Source organism: Necator americanus, chromosome V, assembly GCF_031761385.1.
Source record: "Necator americanus strain Aroian chromosome V, whole genome shotgun sequence".
Lineage (NCBI taxonomy): Eukaryota > Metazoa > Nematoda > Chromadorea > Rhabditida > Ancylostomatidae > Necator > Necator americanus.
Genome location: NC_087375.1, coordinates 17113849 through 17132757, shown reverse-complemented (window position 1 = coordinate 17132757; position 18909 = coordinate 17113849). Strand labels below are relative to the sequence as shown.

The 18909-nt window shown below is 42.8% G+C and overlaps 2 protein-coding genes across 3 annotated transcripts; one reads left to right on the top strand and one right to left on the bottom strand.

Moving 5' to 3' along the window:
- Window positions 1-187: 187 nt before the first annotated feature.
- On the top strand, window positions 188-9718 carry RB195_014157 (uncharacterized protein; the record flags this gene model as incomplete). The annotated part of the gene is made up of 9 exons (XM_064204302.1): window positions 188-234; window positions 305-387; window positions 440-636; window positions 717-779; window positions 5449-5505; window positions 5617-5784; window positions 7063-7119; window positions 9485-9577; window positions 9653-9718. 9 exons carry the CDS (start codon window positions 188-190, stop codon window positions 9716-9718), a joined length of 831 nt encoding a protein of 276 aa, XP_064060183.1.
- A 1194-nt stretch (window positions 9719-10912) lies between these two features.
- Window positions 10913-14398, bottom strand: RB195_014156 (uncharacterized protein; the record flags this gene model as incomplete). Of its 2 annotated transcripts, none has more annotated exons than XM_064204300.1 (2): window positions 10913-11051; window positions 14274-14398. In XM_064204300.1, 2 exons carry the CDS (start codon window positions 14396-14398, stop codon window positions 10913-10915), a joined length of 264 nt encoding a protein of 87 aa, XP_064060181.1. The 2 variants fall into 2 exon arrangements, with proteins under 2 accessions (XP_064060181.1, XP_064060182.1); XM_064204301.1 differs by lacking the exon at window positions 14274-14398 and adding an exon at window positions 12723-12787.
- Window positions 14399-18909: the final 4511 nt, after the last annotated feature.

Sequence of the window (18909 nt, the reverse complement as noted above, 5' to 3'; positions counted from 1 at the left end):
ATTAGGCGCAGCAAGTGGTAAAAAATGTGAAAGATTGGCGCCATTCAAAAGGACTGGAATACAATGTGAGTGTAGCAAATATTTTGGAGTACAAGAATGCGAGCTATGCTGATCCACCTCTAACAACAATTTGATATGAAAGTTTTCTGGTAAAGTTTATTCGCATGCAACACTTCTTCATGTATTGATGAATGTGGCACCCGGTCTACTTTTTGTAAATCTAGCCATACTCGTGTCAGCAATGTGTCCTTCATAGCTTAGGAAACAGAGATTAGAAACCCTCGTAAGATGTATGTCCATTCAGATCTGTTTACTATATGTGCTTGCCTCTGCCACTGAGAAACGACACCACAGTCATTATTGCAGAAGACGAGACTACACCTTCACGTGAGGTTAATATTTATTAACGACCTGAAAGACATTGACCCAATCTTTTTAGTCTCTGGAAAGACTAGCTTACTCCATACTTCACTACTCGAGAACGCATCACGTTTCCTAACAATGGCAGCGACAAAAACTACAGCGAACAACACGTCTATGGAAACAGTGAATCCCACAACAGCAAAGGATAACGCCAAAGGATCGAGTCCCACATTTCAGAAGTCCAGTAGCTGGATTAAACATTTCGTCACGCAGGTGCACATTTGCTTTAGTACATATTCAAGCAAATTTGTTGGAAACATCAATTTTTCTGTATGGGGAGATGTAATTTTTAGCCAGTCTACCTGCCTGTCAATTCTCCACAAGAAGGCCGCGATGTTATATTTCTTCTAATGCAGGTGAGTAACTAAAGCGGAGACTCCTGTCTGCATTTGCTTGCAAAACTAAGCCTAAATGAAGTACGTAGCAAAGATTTTTGTTCATAAGAAGAAAGAAAAACAAACAAAGGAACAAAAACATCCACGGAAATGCTCACTCAGGTAGTTCAATGTAGCGTATTAACCCATCTTAATCGCAGGCCGCAGCATAGTTGAAAACCGTCCGTTCTCACCCTCAATCCACGATGTTCGTGGGTTTCGTAAAATAAAGTTGACGAAGCCTTTGAACCATGTTTAGCTGAGCTATCAGCTGGTCTATTCATAGTGCGAGAACACCAGCTCATCTCGCTGGTGGTCTATTCTCTCAAGGGCGCCCTGCATATCTTGCTGTCCGTATGGGATCCACTAGAATATTCTTTCGATCTATCCATCGCCGATTCTCCACAGTGTGACAGGCTCATTCGTACTTGGCCTCTTCGGCGACTCCTGTCGCCATTCAGTACAACCTACTCGGTCTGCAGCTCGCAGAAAATCCAGAGGAGGTAGCAGTCACACTCGTATACGCTGGTCGGGTCTTCCGAATAAACATTCCATTAGGTCGTAAAGACGGGATATTTCTCTCAAGTCGGAGCTGCTGTGACCGGCTGGGTGTGTACCGGTTAGACCTTAAAACCATTCTCTTTTTGGGTAGAAAGTAATTTGCTATACGTGGCAGCGGTGTCTGTCTACGTCTTCACTGCGTAGCAGAATCTCGAAGCAAGCAATGAAGCAGAAGCTGGAAGAATATTTGAGTCAAACAGGTAGGCACGAAGCCCTTGATCAGACGGGACGGGTCATTGACGGGGGCGTATGCTGCTGACGCCACTCTCATCTTATTTAAATTTAGTTCATAGTTTTCCTATTTAGTTCATCTGTCAGGTCGTCCACCATACCTATGAAAAAGGCCGAAGTATATGTATGACGAAATTTTCACTCCACAAGAATTGTATCCCGCCGTCCTTCAATTATCATTTTCTGACATAGCAGCAAGCATTCTTCATGAACTGTGTCTTTTTTTATTTCCTGTCCTTTGCTCTCCCTTGTTTTATTTAATTCACTGGATATCGTCTTTGCCTCAAACTTCTCCACTTCTCCAAAGAACACGATGAGGTTCGCGAAGCAAAGGAGCGAAATTAAATCATGGCGAAATCTTCGATCAACAAGCACTCACCTCACTCCTCCTTCAGGCGATTGCATTATGCAACGTAAAACAATTGCGACCATCATCAACGTATGGCATCGCTCTGTTTTGCGTTCTTTCCATTTGCTAGAGTTAGCTAGCCGTTTTAGACCTGCATAGTAATGGTGTATGGATGGTCGCAGTCTTCCACTGTCCTCACATAAATTGCTTTCATACTTAGTCGGCCAACGCTGACAGTATCACATAAATTCGCACGTTGTGAAAGTTTTCTCTTGGTCGACGAAGACATATGTGCTTTTGTATTGATATGTGCATGAAAATTGTTTATGCGACTTTTCTAAAATTTTCTATAATTTTCTAAAAAAGATCAGCAAGCATTCCGGGTGGTAGTTTAGAAAGTCCTCTCGGTTTCCGGTTTTGTTCAAATGATTGCTAACGAGACCATTTATCAGCTGTGGTCACAGCAATTCTTTAGACTTTTTCTCTGCACGTTTGGAAAACTTTCTTCTTTCTGAATATCAAAAGATCCTCTAGTAATGTTTTCCTGCAGCTGATATTTACCACGAACTGCTCAGTGTGTGGTGCATTCGGATGAAGCCTTCTAACGCAGTTCTTCGGTAACTTATGAAACTCGATTTAAAATTTTAGTAAGGAGTCCCGAAACACATTCAGCACTTGCAGGTAATCGTTTAAGAAACAGGGTTTAGGGTACGGACACGTCAGTTAAAGCCGTCGAGGATGCAGTTGCCGCACACAACTTTCTTTGTTGCTGAAAGCTCTTCTTCTCCGTTTGATGACTGAATCTTGTTTCCTTTTAAAAGCGAGATTGATCAGAACCGTTGCAAAATGATGATACCACTGAGACATCAAGTAGACATTACCTTCAGTTGGTGAATATGTGGCCGATGTTTGTAAGAGGGCGGGTGTAGCGCAGACTGTTGAAGATTCCGCTGTCTACAAGATCGATCGGAGGTTCGATTCTCCCTAGCGCTTACCAAGCCTTTCACACCTCCGGGCTAGATAAATTGGTACCAAACTTGTCTGGGAGGATAAAAACACTGACTTGACACATCGGCTAGCCCCCGCAAGTCATTGTATAGGCCAGCTACACGTTCGTAAACCTCAACTCATTCTGAATTGAAGTGAGCGTGCCGGCGCATCCCAGGCGGATTGATTAACGCCAGAAACTTTGTCTTTTATCCTTCATCCTCTGTAAGAGCTGTCCTTTGGTGATTTCTATATGCACCGCCAATGATTCTCTTTTTTTTTAAATGAAAATGGAATTTCTATGAGGTCGCCAGACTAGACGACCATCGCTTTCATACGTGTCAATGAAGTTGTAAAAAAAAACGTTTTGTTCTGACCATTTCATCTGGCTCTTGATAAAATGCTTTCAATTCGGACTTATCAAATGCCAAAGTTGATGATTAGCAGCCGGTACAGCTTCTGAATTTCTGGCTACGAACGTTGAGGTAGCCAGAGGACGTGACAGGACCTCGTTGAAATCGTTGAGGGCGATGGAAAATGAGAAGGCAACAAAGGCGAAGTCCTCTACATTTCATGACTTTACGCGAATGAAAAGTGCTTTTTTCCTTCATTCGACTGCTACGCGTTGCCCATCTTGCTCTTCTGTAGTGTAGCCGCGCAATCGCAACGCAACCTTTTTTGTGTTAAATCACAACCCTATTCTCTTTCCTGCGTTGTTCGATTCCTTGAACATCATATCTGCTTCAGTGGCACTTTTCGAAAAGAGAATGTCGTCCGCAAAACGAAGGTTTGAGAAGAATCAACATGTATACCCCTTTTTTCCCAAGAAAGTGGTTTCATTATCCATTGCAATGCAGCCGTTAAAAGCTTCAGTGATATACTATTGCCTACTTTCCAATGGATATGGTAAGAAGCGAGACTCGGTTGTGGAGCTTTACCACTATAGATGATCGGGTTTCTTAAAAGAGTTGACTAACGGGAAAGGTTTGAGCAGATCCTCTCCGTAATGATTTCGATCTCACGACGAGAAGAGGTCTTCTTCGCTCAGCAAGACTGTTAGCCGAATACTGTATTCGCGGGGGTCCCTGCGGCACTTCTTCAGACTTGTTTTTCCCTGTATTTCGACAATCGTTCTGCAAAGTTTTTCTGCAGTTAGAGTTTGCTACTAACCGCTCAATGTGCGACTCATTCGTCTTTGGTGGTTTTCGGAATCCTTTCGAAGTTTGTCGTGCGCAGCTTAAACGCACGTTCAGCGCAGGATTGCACTCCTCTCAGCAGCAGGTCGGTTCACTTTTGAGTCCTCCCCGATGCTCCTGTACAAGGAGTAAGCAATCGTCGTACACAACTTCTTTCCTCCTTCGTTGCCTATAGCAGACATTCTTTTCTATCGTGTGGAAAAGTCGCATTTTCCCATGAAGGAGACGGTGATCAGAACCAATACGAAAGGATGGTGCTATGATATCTGGTCGAGCTCCGCACGAGTCTTGCGATTGGGCAACTCCCATGTCTACCAACGATGATTTTGTTTGTCATTAAAATAAACTCTCTCACCGGTGGCCACTGACGCCCGACGTCTGAGAAGACCGGCGACATGTGCAGAGTACTGAGGCAGTGTGTATGCTGGAGTGGCAGGAGGACTTCCTCATACTAAGCATCCCTGCTATAGATAGCTTAGCTTTTCCACAAGTCGTCGCCAACCTATATTGATGGGTGAGACACCTTGCGACATTTTGCCTAGGCTGTGGTAAATTTTAGCAGTAGTGTACTCTTAGCTATTCTTTCGATTCCGAAAACTCGGAACTTCGGGGGTGTGGAACCCCTTCTCGGCTTGGGAAACTCTACCAAACGGCGAACCTTTACTGTGCATCCCAGCTCGACGCTCAGAGTCACCTCCAACTCAGGCGGTAAAACGTTGTGGAGGAAAGTTCGAATAATGAAAGTTATTTCTACAATTCGTGACTAACATAGCATGAAAAGTAATTTTTTATTTCTGTATAAGTCCTGCAAAAGAGCACTAAAACTACAAATAATAAACAACAGTACAAAAAACAACACAGACTGAAAGACTGAAGGTTAGAGCATGGAAGACTAGCATAAAAACTAAAAGCTTTCATAGAAGAGGACTGTTGATACTGCTATGTCATTTTACTTGATGGTGTTTTTTTAGATAAAATTTTTTAGTGGGTCAGTTGGACAAGCATCTTTGAGGGAGGAATTCAAAAAAAGAATTCAATAGGATGACGGGTTATTATTATTCCACACCTCACAAATTTTGAATACTCGCTCGGGCAATTTTGAAACTGGACAGAAGTGGCGATGATGTATTGCCTCTGAGCTGTTGGATACAAGTAAACTCATATTGGTTGTGTTTTGGAATTCAATTCATCCGCATAAAAGCTTGCTGGTCAACAGTCCTGGGGCCTGGAGTGTACTACTAGTTACTGATGTCCTCACTCCAGGATTTGTGCATCTCCGCATATCGCAAATGAATTTCTAGTGATGTTTTATGACAGCCTCTTGCAGGTATATTTCGCAAAAGGAAGGAGGGCATTCAATGTTTCAGAAAGATCGGCCCAAAATGTGAGCTTCTCCATTGCTTCTGAAGAACGTGTACTTCAAAAAATTTAGTTCTAAACTGGTCTTTATCTGCCACAGATTTAGAATACTGGTCTTTATCTGTCACATTTGCAGGTTTATATGGTTCCAACAATTTTAATTGCTCTCGCAACTCTACTTGCGACTGTTACCCTAACAATATTACTGCGAAAGGCACGGAGTCTCGAGTTTGTACGAAGCCCAGCAATTCAGTACTATCGCACTGTAAATGACGAAACGAACTCTCAGATGACGAGAGCAAAGGTTGGCGTTGAATAAAATTCTGCTGTGTAATTCATAGAAACATCTGGTTGTTGCCGTTGTTGAATTCTTTCAATGTTTTCGATGATCTCACACTTCTTACGTATGTTCATAGGAGTTATATTTTAGCGAGTGGAGAGCGCATCTCCTTGGACTTTTACCGTACTAATTATCACGCATAGGTTTGCTGTTCACATCCTAATGTGGCACACAAGTGTCACGCAGACGCTCCTTCATCAAGTCATCTCTCTTTCACAACTCTGATTTGGAGGCAACACAGACTCAACCAATCTACTATAGGTATGATACGGTTGTGCTGTCTCTTGCAATACTTGTGCGAAGTGGTAGGCCAAATTCAAAAATGGTGGCTACTCGCTGTAAGATTCTGAGCAGTCGATTCGTTGACTAGAGGCGAACATCAACATACGGAACGAAGCGGACGATCCGGTTTGCTATTATTAGGAAGTTAGCGACCGCTCTTAGATCTTACTTCACGAGCAGGAAGAACTTATGCCTTTTTCTTCTCTCTCCAAACCAGACTTAGCTTTGTTAAAACGTTCATCACTGAAGATGAGATGAACCGAGATTGGGACGAAGTACTGATGGATTTTGACTGAGTTTGGAAAGGGTATGTTGCGATTGGCGAATCGAAGCTCCATGGGAGAGTACTTGCCCGAAAAGCAAGTTATCGAACGTCTACGTCCCTCAACTTTGATGCTGAAAGTTCTCATCTTTCGCATACCTGGGAGGAGGCTGAAATCGCCTCAACATCGTGGCAACGCTTGCAGAGTTGACCCCATGTCGATCTAGACGGCTATGGCAGGTTTGCAATCCTTCTACCTGCGCATACCCAGAACTTCTTTCCCTACCATTACTTCAAGAAAGCATCAACATGTTGCCCGATGATTGGCATTGAGTGTGCTGAATGTTGCGCAGCTCCGATGTCCGATTGCGTATCCGTTTTTTTTTTAAATGTTTACAGTAGAGTGTCACTCAGAAAAATGGAAGGGACTTACACGACAACTTGATGTAACTGTATACAAACTAGAAGTTCACGTTTTCTGTTCGCCGTCTTCCAAAACATCGGTAGTTTTTTTTTGTATTTGTTTTGAATCATCATACTATGATACGAATCACTAATTTGTCCGTCCGAGGAGAATCCAAGGTGTAGCCAAAGACCAGGTGTACTTCAAACTTAGGTAACTGATTTGCTATGTGACTAGTTATACTGATCGAGCTCGGTATACACACATAAACGCACTGATCCAGAGTATATTTCAGGCTTCTTTGTCAGTCTTAGCTGGAATGAAGGGTGTTTATCAACGCGGAAGGCTGAAGGTGCGTTTAGCAAAACTTAGATATTGATTCGTATGTTTACATTATACTACTGCTACTTACAGTGTTAACTTAAATATTGCCCATTCATAAGTCAAATGAAATGAATGAGTCTTTAGAAAAATTCCGCAGAATGCGGCAGTTAGCCGCTTCTTCCGTCGTAATACAAACTCTCAACCAATACTGCGCACATAACCACTCAAAAATGAGTTCCGTTGAAGCAGAATTGCCATGCTGTCTACGTTAAACTACGGGAATATTTGCAGCTGCCTCATACAAAAAAAAGAAAACATTTTTGTTTCTCATCTTAGCAAATGCTTCTAATCTGCGTATTACCAAAACTGCAATCAAATGTTGGCTTCAGTCTTGACTTGTACACTCGATCAAGACACTGTCTAACCGAAAGACACTGTCTAACCGAAACCACTTCGCTTTGATCAGGCAGTCAAAATTCCAGTTTTTGTTCCAATAGAAACATAAATTGAAAAGCATAACTCCCTTTCAAATAGGGGGCACCTGAATCCATATAGGAATCTGTCCGTAGAGGAATGATCATTGCTTACTTACTTCAGTTTGACTCAAACAGCGTGTTGTTATTAATCACTTTCGCGAGTTCCTGCATCTTCGCCGAGGTTTGTCATCCTTGAACACAGCTCTACCCAATCTTCTTGTTCTTCAGCAAGAGGTTGCACAAAATCAATCCATTTGTCGCTATTCCATATCCTGGGAAATTCTACGTCTCCCCTGAACTGCCTATCTACGCCGAGTGCCCTCAAGTCCTCTTTCACAGACTCAGTCCAAACCTTTCGCTTACGGCCAGGTGGCCTTCCCACGCTGAAGCCGACAAACTCCTCAGAATCACAATCGGTTGTTCGTCCACTCTGATTCTCGTTCGAGATCTCAAAGAGACCCACGTCTTGCACGTATCAGAGCGTAGACGTAGTCCTTAGGTTGCAACCAGATATAGCTTTTGTTCGTTGGTTCATGTCATTAAATAGGCGAATGAACCTTCCTGGTACTCCATCGGCGCGAGATGACGGCTCCAAAGTGCAGGAAGGGTAACTGAGAAGGCTTGGAATAGCGCTGTCACATTTCGAACACTCCCTCGATAACAAACCCCTGGTCAATCGTCGATCGATTGGAGCGAATGTCGGCTTACGCCTCGCATATTGTTGCTCAGCAATGTTTAATAAAACGGTCCGAGATAATCTGCTCTAAACCGTTGTACAGTCCAGGAGATTAGATACTCTCTAGGGTCTTTACCGATAACTTCTTGTGGAGGGAGATTATGTTAGGGTGCCTCCTCGAGTCAAGTATCCATTCGTCGGTTTCGATATTGAACAGATCTTTTTCATTTTACGAATCTCAGACGGAAGAAAATGATTCAGTATTTCTGCTCTAATTCCGTCGTCTTCATTTTTTTACTTGGATTCGGTCAGTTCTTTGATAATTCTCTTACATTTTTAAGAAGAAAAGTTTCGAACAGAACAAAATCACAAGCCTCACAGCCAAGAGTATCACTGGAAAGTGTAGGGACGGGTGTAGCGCAGTTGTCTGGGAGGGTAAAAATACTGACTTGACACATTGGCTAGCCCTCGCAAGTCAGTGTATACATATCTTAGTTACACTTTCGTAAACCTCAAGCGATTCTGAATAAAATGATTGTCGTGGCGCATCGAAAGGGGATTTATTAACGTCATACGGCACCTGCAGTTGGGTCAAAACGATTTGAAGCCTAGTGCAGTTGTGTAAGCTGATCTAGTCTCTTAGTCCGAGTCGGGATAGCATGATCCGCACGTGTCGATTACAACCGCTGAGTTCATCGTGCCGCTTCAAGCGTAGTCGCTTACGCAACTGTACCAAGTTTCAAATAGTTTTGGTTCGACTGTTTCATTACCTTGAGCAAAACATACAAAGTACCTTCCAAGGAATCTGTACAAGTTCAGGTCTCACTGAAAAAATGTGTCGAAGCGCTATTTTAGCATTGAACACAAAGTTCAGGCAACAATAGTTAGATAGAGTGTAAGGAGTGTCGTTTCAGGGGAATTCGTCCCAAGAAATAAAATTGCCCCAAAGAGAACCGTTCATTTCGAGCTCATGTTCTTTTCGGAGGTATTTATTCTCAGTGAGAAAAATTGTGAATGTTATTTGTTTAGTAGTCGCAAAATTAGTAGTAATAAAAAAGTGAAGCGAGGTACATATTCATTGTAAAAACATATTCTCCATTCCTTTTGAATTCGATTGATGTCTTTATGATATAAAATTCTTTAAATGTTAAAAGTTCTATGCTTAATAGTATTCTTTCCATGCATGGAACCGGTAGTGATCATGACTGAAACCCAGTTTATCTTCTTAGAGTTTTCTTCAGGAGATCAGCGATGTGTTTACACGCCTAGGGATCAAATCTCCTCCACAAACAGCTGATGAATACTTTGCTAGCAGCCCTGCTAAAGACAAAGCTGTATGTCTTTTTAAAAGTTTTGATTGTTTTCTGATTTGACCGTTAGAACTTCAGTGTAGCCTGTTTATATTACAGAGCGAACAACCATGTATACGTATAAAGTTGCTGACGGCAGAGGAAATTGCTCGAGAGGACCTCTAGAGTCTACAGTTCTTAATCAACATGTATATGTCGAATAGTTGCACAATTTATTGAACTCTCTCAATGTTCAATGTTAAAATATATTAGAAAACAATTAAAATAATTTCCTCTGTTCTGCAACCAACATGCAAAAAGGAAACCCGATGATACTCCACGATGTCATGATGTGGAATTCAAAAGCGAACTGAAGCTGGTACATTTACGTCAACCACTTAGAGCGGCGCGGTGGAGCCAGCAGTTCCGATCGAGGTTGGATCATTGATAACACCACTCGTATTGCAAAGCTATCTAGCTAGCTAGCTAAGGCTTCGCAACCGCTTATTCCATCGCGCCACCTCGAATGCAGATGTTTACGCAGCAGTAATAGGACTCACTTCATTTTGATCGTATCAATCCTACAATGCTGACGCCACAATTTGGGAATTTTATTTGAAATACTAGACAAAACCTCTCCCTTCATCTTTCCAAATTCTCCTCCCCCCCCCCCCCTAGAATTCTATTCCTAGAATTATACGAACCCAACGTCGTACCGATGAAGAACTTCAGGACCATACTATTGTGGCACCACGGAGCACGGCGCAGTTATAGGATAGCTTGTATCATGAAATGAACTTCTCCAATTATTTCGTCCTAATATTTATCTCCAAATCTCCAACCCTAACGGTCCTTTTCCCCGGCGTGCCAGTTTGATGGAACTGGACTTGTTTTAATCCTTCTAGATCCAGCGCAAGAATCGGATGTCAGTTCTGTCCATTTGCATAAAAACATTTCGTGAGACACATTTAGACCTAGTAAAGCTTAACTGTTGGTGGATAAGGTAAGACTTAATAAATAGAGATGTCTGATGCCTCTCATGTTAAACGTTACCAGCATTAGGTACACTCTTTGTCCTTCAGGCACACCTAACAAGCGTAGACTTCAGGTACACCTGCTAGACATGCCTGAAGGACAAGGAGATCGGGCTTATAAACCGAAAAATAGAAGCCTGACAACGTACAGATATTGAAGGAGTCCAGTGTCCAGAGTAAGTTGAAGGCAGCGTATCACGAAATTTATGAGGTCTGGAAGCCTGATGGGTTGCACGGGGTTCGGTGTATATCTGTAGATCTGTTTTGAGGAGAAGTTAGTTTAACTGAGTGATCCATTTTTTCCTGAGTTTGACCTTGTTCTTTATTGAACCTATCCTTCCGCTCGCTAGAACTTGAGGTTGACCATAAGTCCGCCAGGATGATTGCAGAGGATATTGTAGTACGAGCCAGCCACGGTGATTGAATCTGGATAGGACGAGGGCGACACGAGCTGAGATTGAGCGGCTTGCACTCCACGAGCGCAGCTTAAATAGCGAATTAAGAGGCGGAGCTAGTTGAGTGACGTCATTAACTCAAGGTTCATGACACTCCCCAAGCAAAAACTTGCCATGCAAAACATGAAGTAAGCATGAAAAAGTCAGTTTTGCATCTTCCTCGCGGAAAGGTTTTTTTTTTGCAAATTGAACGCTATTATTAAAACTTTTATGCTTTCTACTTCATGTTTTGCATGGCAAGTTTTTGCCTGGGGAGTGTCATGAACCTTGAGTTAATGACGTCACTCAGCTAGCTCCGCCCCTTAATTCGGTACTTAAGCCGCGCTTGGCACTGACACTGGACTCCTTCAATATCTGTACGTTGTCAGGCTTCTATTTTTCGGTTTATAGGCCCCGATTCCCTTGTCCTTTAGGCACGCCTAACAAGTGTACCTGAAGTGCACGCTTGTGAGGTGTGCCTAAAGGACAAGGAGTGTACCTAGTGCTGCTGGTAACGTTTGACATGAGAGGCATTAGACATCTCTATTTACAACAATTCAACAGTTACAGTTAACAGTTGATATCTCCTACAGGTGACTGAAGGTGTTATCTATCAGCGTATTATCGTATCGAAATAACGGTACACTCGGCATTTGTGAAGAGAAGGTTCCGCCGCAAAATGTAGGTGGTGTTGGTTTTCGTTGTTCACCCATCTGTCACCTACCTTGTCCTCTCATTTCTTTCGCGATCCTGTCACCTCGTCTGACCATTAATTGCCCCTGCCTTCTGCCCCAAACACCAATTAGCATCATCAACTGCTACTGACCGTTGCGGGTCAGGAAGTGACCCGCAACGAGAACTCCTTTTGCAAATTTGTTATTGGAGATTTAAATGCAAAACTAGGAAAGATCACAGAAAAATCGAGAGGAATACAGTATGGGAAGATTTGGAATGAGGGAACGGACTGTAAACGGCAATCGACTTACCGGGCCTTTGTCCGTCACTCGCCTCTTTCATGGGAATTCTCTTTTAATGACAAAGAAAAATTGTCGTTGGTAGACATGAGAGTTGCCCAATCGCAAGACTCGTGCGGAGTTCGACCAGATACTCACCAACTGGAAGTGGTGTCTACTTGACGTCTTGGCAGTACCAATATCTCGTATTGGTTCTGATCATCTTCTCTTTCGTGCAAAAATACGACTCATCTACACGATAGAAAAGAATGTCTGCGACTTGGCAGTACCTATGTCTCGTATTGGTTCTGACCACCGTCTCTTTCGTGCAAAAATACGACTCATCTACACGACAGAAAAGAATGTCTGTCTCATAGACAACGAAGGAAGAAGTCGTGTACGACAGTTGCATACTAGAGAACTCCTTGTACCAAGGCGACAGGAGCATCGGGGAGGACCCAAAAGTGAACCGACCTGCTGCTGAGAGAATATTATATTCGTGGAGATCCCCGCGGTACTTCTACAGACTTGCTCTTCCCTGTATTTCGAAAAATCCTCCTGCAAAGCTTTTCTGCGAATTGTGTTTGCTACTAACCGCTCAAGGTGCGACTCATTCTGATCAATTCTCAAGGTCCTTTTTCTTTCTAAGAATTTCTTGGTGGTCTTCGAAATTCGATCCAAGTTTGTCGTGCCTCGAAGCGCACGACAAACTTGGATCGAAAAGAGGTCCTACTTAATCCTTTTCTGTTCGTCAACTTCGTTAACAAACCCGGTCGCCTCCAGTGGTAAAGTTCCACTACCGAGTCCCTTTTCGGAAGTACGAATTGCTATCATGAAGCCTGGCACAGCCCACAGATCTGATTTTATATTAGCAGACTTTCTGCGGATAAGTGGCCATCCACTTAATGTAATTCTAGCGTCGCACATGACGTCTTATCATCGGAATGAAAGGATTTCAGACAAGTGAAAGAACTCGCAAACCGCTCTCATCCATAAGAAAGGTGACCGAGAGGACCTTCGAAACTACCGTCCGATATGCTTGCTGAGCGTGTTATACGAGCTATTCATCGAGATCATCCTCACGCGCACATCTAGGAAGCTGAATTAGGCCTAACCCCAAGAACAAGCTAGGTTAGATTCGGGTCAAGGTTTCAGCTGCATGGACCATATCTGGACCGTGTCGGGAGTCATAGAGGTTTGCGATGGCGTGGCGGCAGCAGCCCGCAACATCAACAGCAGATTAGGCAAGGGCACCTGTACCATAAGGACTGTCAAGCGCTGGTTCGCTCGCTTCGCAAGCGGTCGGTATGCCCCCCTCCCCACTGTTGAAGACTCCGCCATTTTCGACGCTGTCAAAGAGCATCCAAAGACCAACACCGCAGTCGTGCGACAAAGTCGGGTTTAGCCATTCAACGGTCGCGAGTCGTCTCCAGACCCTCGGATACGGAAAAGTGCTGGCTCGATGGATCCCTCACACCTTGACGGATAGCACCCGGCTGTCCGTCAAGGTGTGAGGGATCCATCGAGGGATCTTATCCATCTGTCAATCTCTCCTTCTTCGCCCGCATCGAAAGGAGTTTCTTGAAGATCTGGAGAAGAGAGTTGAGTCCTCTACTTCTCTAACGAGCACCGTGCCGTGTGGCTCCCTCGAGAAAACTCGCCGACGCAAGCCAACTCGGACGTCTATCCCAAGAAGTGTCTCCTTTGGTGCTTCAGAGATTTGAAGGGAATGCTGTTTCATGAGCTATTCCCACGATGCCAGACCGCCACCAGTTCTGGTCAGCTCCAGAAGTTCTGGGGAGTTCGAGAAAGACGGCCGAGACGAGCTTAGGTGCACTTCCTCCACGATAACGCTAGGCCGCATGTAGTTAAGGAGACCCATGAAAAACTGGAGGAGATAGGCTGGGAAACGGTGCAATAACCCACCTATTCTTCCCGCTTTGCCCCCTCACACTACCACTTATTCCGGCTTCTCAAGGCTTTGTTAGCTAAGAAAATCTTCACCGAGTTTGAAGAAGTCGAACTGGCGGTCAGCGACTTCTTCAACTCCCAATCTCCCTAGTTGTGGGAGAAAAAGATCACTGACCTCCCCATTAGATGAAGCACTGTTGTAATTAATAATGGTGATTATATTATTGATTAGTTGCTATTGTAAGCTGAGTAAAAAAAAATAAGCCAGAAAAAATGAGAAATGTTGACAGGACTTTCTGTCCAGCCTGATATATCACTGAAGCTATTCACGACTGCATTACAATGAATAATGAAATCACTTTATTGGGAAGAAAGGGGCATACATGTTGATAGAAGATTCCTCTCCAACCTTCGTTCTGCGGACGACATTCTCTTTTCGAAAAGTGCCACTAAAGCAGATATGATGTTCAAGGAATTGAACGACGCAGGAAAGAGAATAGGGTTGTGATTTAGCAGAAAAAAGGCACAGTTCATGAAAAACGTTTGCTACGAGGAAGGAGGAACACAAAAAAGCCCCCAAATTGTCAAAAACATATGTGTACCTCGGACTTAAAAGGACTGAATAGAAGGATGACAGCAGCGTGGTCAGCACTCCCACCTGTCAAGGAAGCCACGGATCACCTGACGGGCTAGGACTTCTGTGGACATGCTTTCTACTCCATAGTTCTTTCAGCGCTCTGTTACGCAGCGGAAAAGTGGGCAGACAGCGCTAAGCTACCCACGCTACCACGTCTAAGAAGCTACCCAAAAAGCCCTTGAGACGACTTCTGAAGTCTAACCGGCTCACACAACACAAAATCGGTCTTTGCCTAATCCGAATTAAGAGAAATGTTACTTATTCGCGACCGAGCGGAATATATATATGTATATATATATATATATATATATATATATATATCGAAAACAAAGCATAGATGCGCCGGCCATATTGTAAGAAGAATCGACGATGGATGGACTAAAAGAACGTTACAGTGGATCCCAAGAGATTTGAAACCCCCTCCAGGGAGACCACCGATGAGATGGGGTGATGTGTTCGCTGTGCGGATGGACCAACTGAATGCTCAGCTAGATAAGGGTCAAGGACCTTGTCAACATCACTCACAAAACATGAGAATGAGACGAAGGCAAGGGAGTGGAATGGTGGGGACAGATGCTATTACTCGCACGTCCAGTGAAGACGGGCCATCTAAGCATCTAATTCACTAAGCATCATACTGTCGTCTTCGTGCCGTGGTAGCGTAAATCATCCGTATCGTAGTCGATTGATTCACGTTTATTTGCAGTACAATAATAAAAAGGATAAAGGACAAAGTTTCTGGCGTTAATCAATCCGCTTGGGATGCGCCCCCACGCTCACTTCAACTCAGAATCGTTTGCGGTTTACGAACGTGTAACTAGCCTATACAATGACTTGCAGTGGCTAGCCGATGTGTCAAGTCAGTGTTTTTATCCTCCCGAACAAGTCTGGTACCAATATATCGACCCCGGAGGGATGAAAGACTTGGTTGGTGAGCACTAGGGCGGATTCGAACCTCCGATCTATCGTGCAGGAAGCGGAAGGCCCACTACACCATACCCGCCCATAATAGTAGGGCTTGAATACACAATTACAGAAGGAAGTGGAGTAATGACAAGTGAATAGAAAAGACACGATGAAATTTACAACAAAAAGGAAAATTATCGTGATCAATGTGACTAGTCGAGATGATTCAACAAATAATGAATGAAAATTCGAGTAATTAAAAGGGTGGGTGGGGTGTTTCCTCCTTTTTTCGAATTGGTGGAGTCATTGATTGCGAAATGAAGTTTGAGAAGTACTGATGGTGAAAAGCAGTTGAAAATTTTGCTTGAAATTTTGTGGAATTTTGACTTCACTTCTAATACCACTTTGTACTCATTTAGTGATGAAGAATCCCTTGAAAATAATGCATTAAGTTGAACATCTTGCGCTGTTAGTATTGCAACTATTATGTGGAGGTGTTTTTACTGTCCTCAAACTGCTTGCCCAAACTTCCCGCTGGAGTCGGTGAATTCCAAAGGTTCAATTCATAACCTTTTTAATCTCGCGTATTCCTGCATTAGGCGAATTTGTTCTAGACATCTGCGCTACGGATATAATAGAATGCAGTAACTACCATCGTAGTAAGTGAGAGGCGACGCATTAGCTGACCTCATTTTCCATTGTTGTAATCGTGCTAAAAGACTTGAAGCTTGTGAGCTGCGTAAGCGTCTGTGTTCGAAGAGGCGAGGTAGAACCAGCGGTGCAATGCGATCGAGGTACGACCATAGTTAGTTCCACTCTGCAGAGATGAATAGAGTTAGAGGGTTCCCGCGAACCGCTGACTTCATCCCGTCGCTTCGAGCGGAACACTAACGCAAACTGCAGCGATAGGTGGTCCCAGCAAATGTTCCATCAGGCTTCTAACCACTCCCCCCCCCCCCCCCCAAAAAAAAAACAAAAAAAATTTTTTTTTTTTTTTTTTTTTTTTTTTTTTTTTTTTTTAAAATTTTTTTTTTTTTTTTTTTTTAAAATTTTTGTTTGGTTTTTTTTTTTTTTCAATCCCACACTTTACGGTAAGGTTTAGTTGGCCTTTCATCTTGGATGAAGCCCCCATAACAATCCGTAATTTGGTAGTAATGCTTTCTGATTTGACCGACAAGGCTTGACGTGTGATGTTGTAAAAGACTGTGGTACTGTAATTCTCGTGGACGTGAAGAGCCACTTTGATGAAGTTCCTTTTGAACTGATCTTCGATTATATTACAACATTCTTTTCAACATAGGAGGTTTCGTTGGTGAGTTTAAATAATTGGTGAAGTCGGCTGAATCCTAAATTGTAGTCGTTAGCTAGATGTTCTACTGGGCTTCCACTTGAAAGGAGCCTAAATTCTGCCATGCGCGTTGGAGTTGCGTTCTTGAGCAGAAGTATAATTTGTGCATTGATTTCTCCATCTGTGTTGTACCCCTCTAGCCCTATCGTAGCAAGCTTCCACAGATCCGAGATATCAATGTTGTTATTTGGGGGGGGGGCCTTTTAAATTTTTTTTTAATTTTTCGTAGAAATTTTTTTCTTTAGGTTGATTGCCATCTTCAGGGGAATACTTGATATTACTGGACCGAATAAGGTGGGTGTAGTAAGAAGTCCTGACAGTAACAGTAAAGGGTATCGCCGGTTCATTTAAGAATATTGTACTATTGAAATAGTCCATTCCAATTAAGATTTTCGGCGCAATAGTGACGTTGTCGGCGTTCCAAATCTGTTGCATTTCTTTTTCAGTGAAGTGTTCTTGCATGAATTTATGGTTCTGTGCGGGTATGATTGTCAGCCGAATTGGGGGTGTGACTTGGTCATTAATCAAAAGTTCTACAGAATCCTACAAAGTTTTATAAACTCTAAGTGTTGTAGAGTGATGTTGCTACTTTCTTGGATTTTCTTTTTTTCGGTTAGCTTTTCGATTTATGTTAGCGGATATCCGCGTGGTGCAATCGCTCCGGGAGTATTGCATCACGACAACATGGCTACTTAGGCTCTGACGAAGGCGACAACGGCAAAACATCAGCCGTAATAAAGTTTGTTAAAAAATCTTGGCTGTTGCTTAAATTTGACTATCGAAAGGTTGCAATCTCTATGCTAAGATTCAAATAAGGTCGAACTTTCGCGCAATTCGAAAGCGTTACCCTAAGTAGGGGATTTTTTGCTGTTTTTCCTAACAGTTATCGCATCGGTGTTTCCATTTTTTCTAAGAACTATGTTACTAAGATGAGGCAGACCTGCCAGATAATAGATACGTGGAGTCATATAGGTGAAAGTGGCGCACCAATTCCACGCCGTGGGAGGAAGTACATGGAGGAGTCACAGAGGTGAAACGCAGCATTGGCAGTGGCACCGATTATGAAACGGTTGTAACACCATCCATCTACCGCGGCATGCCACAAAGTTATTGCGCACCAATCCGACACCGTGGGACCTGTCCCATTTTATAGCTAGCTTAGTTTTATATTTATTTCGATTACAGCTTTCACCCCATTTTATAGCTTTCTTGCGCCAGCTAATAACACTAATTCTACTCCGTAGAACCCGTCTCACCCTAATTTACCGCTTTGCGGCGCCAGCACACTTATCCAACGCCGCTGGACACGTCTAAACGCGTTCTGGAATTTCGTTACACACACGTGGCAGAATAAGCCCGTAATTATATAGCATGATCATGATCATGATAATAGTACAGAAATTTGTAATGCTTACGGTTCAACGGTTATGACAACAAATTAAATTCTTATGAGGATCAAAATTCTTATTTAGCCACGCGCATTTAAAACACTGTTTTCCATTTCATTACCTTCACAACTTCTATCATATTATCTATAACGCACTATATATACTTGGTTATTTGATGGTCTGTCCTCAAATTGACAGCTGACTGTAGATAACGGATACTCACTCGTTTTTATTCCTTCTTTCATTCTCAGTATTTTCCATTCTCTTGGTGAAATTTTTTTTTATAAAACACACTTTGAAGCATGTCCGCAAGAATTAGCTCAGAACGCATTGTATAATTTACTCTATATTCTATTATATTATTTTTCTTGCTTTCGCATTCATCTTAATCTCGATATCCTTCATTTGTCTAATATTTTCATTACCTTCACAACTTCTATCATATTATCAGACCAAAAGGTGTGGAATTAAACCAGCAAAATTTTTAAAAAATATTCCACGCCATCTAGTTTTCTAATATTTTGTATTCGTTTATATGTCTTTATTTAGAATAGTTTTTTTTTGAATAAAATAAATTGCCTATCGGGGCGTCCAAATGGATTTTCGACGAATCATTGCCAAGGGGCGCAAGCGTGGAATAGAGGACGTCGTGAGGAACCGCATTCAAAAGCCGTCTGTTTACAGTCATGCAGGTAAACATGAGCGGAACCACCCCTGTATTCATGCTCTACGACCCTATATAGGTTCTCCAACGAAAATCCATACC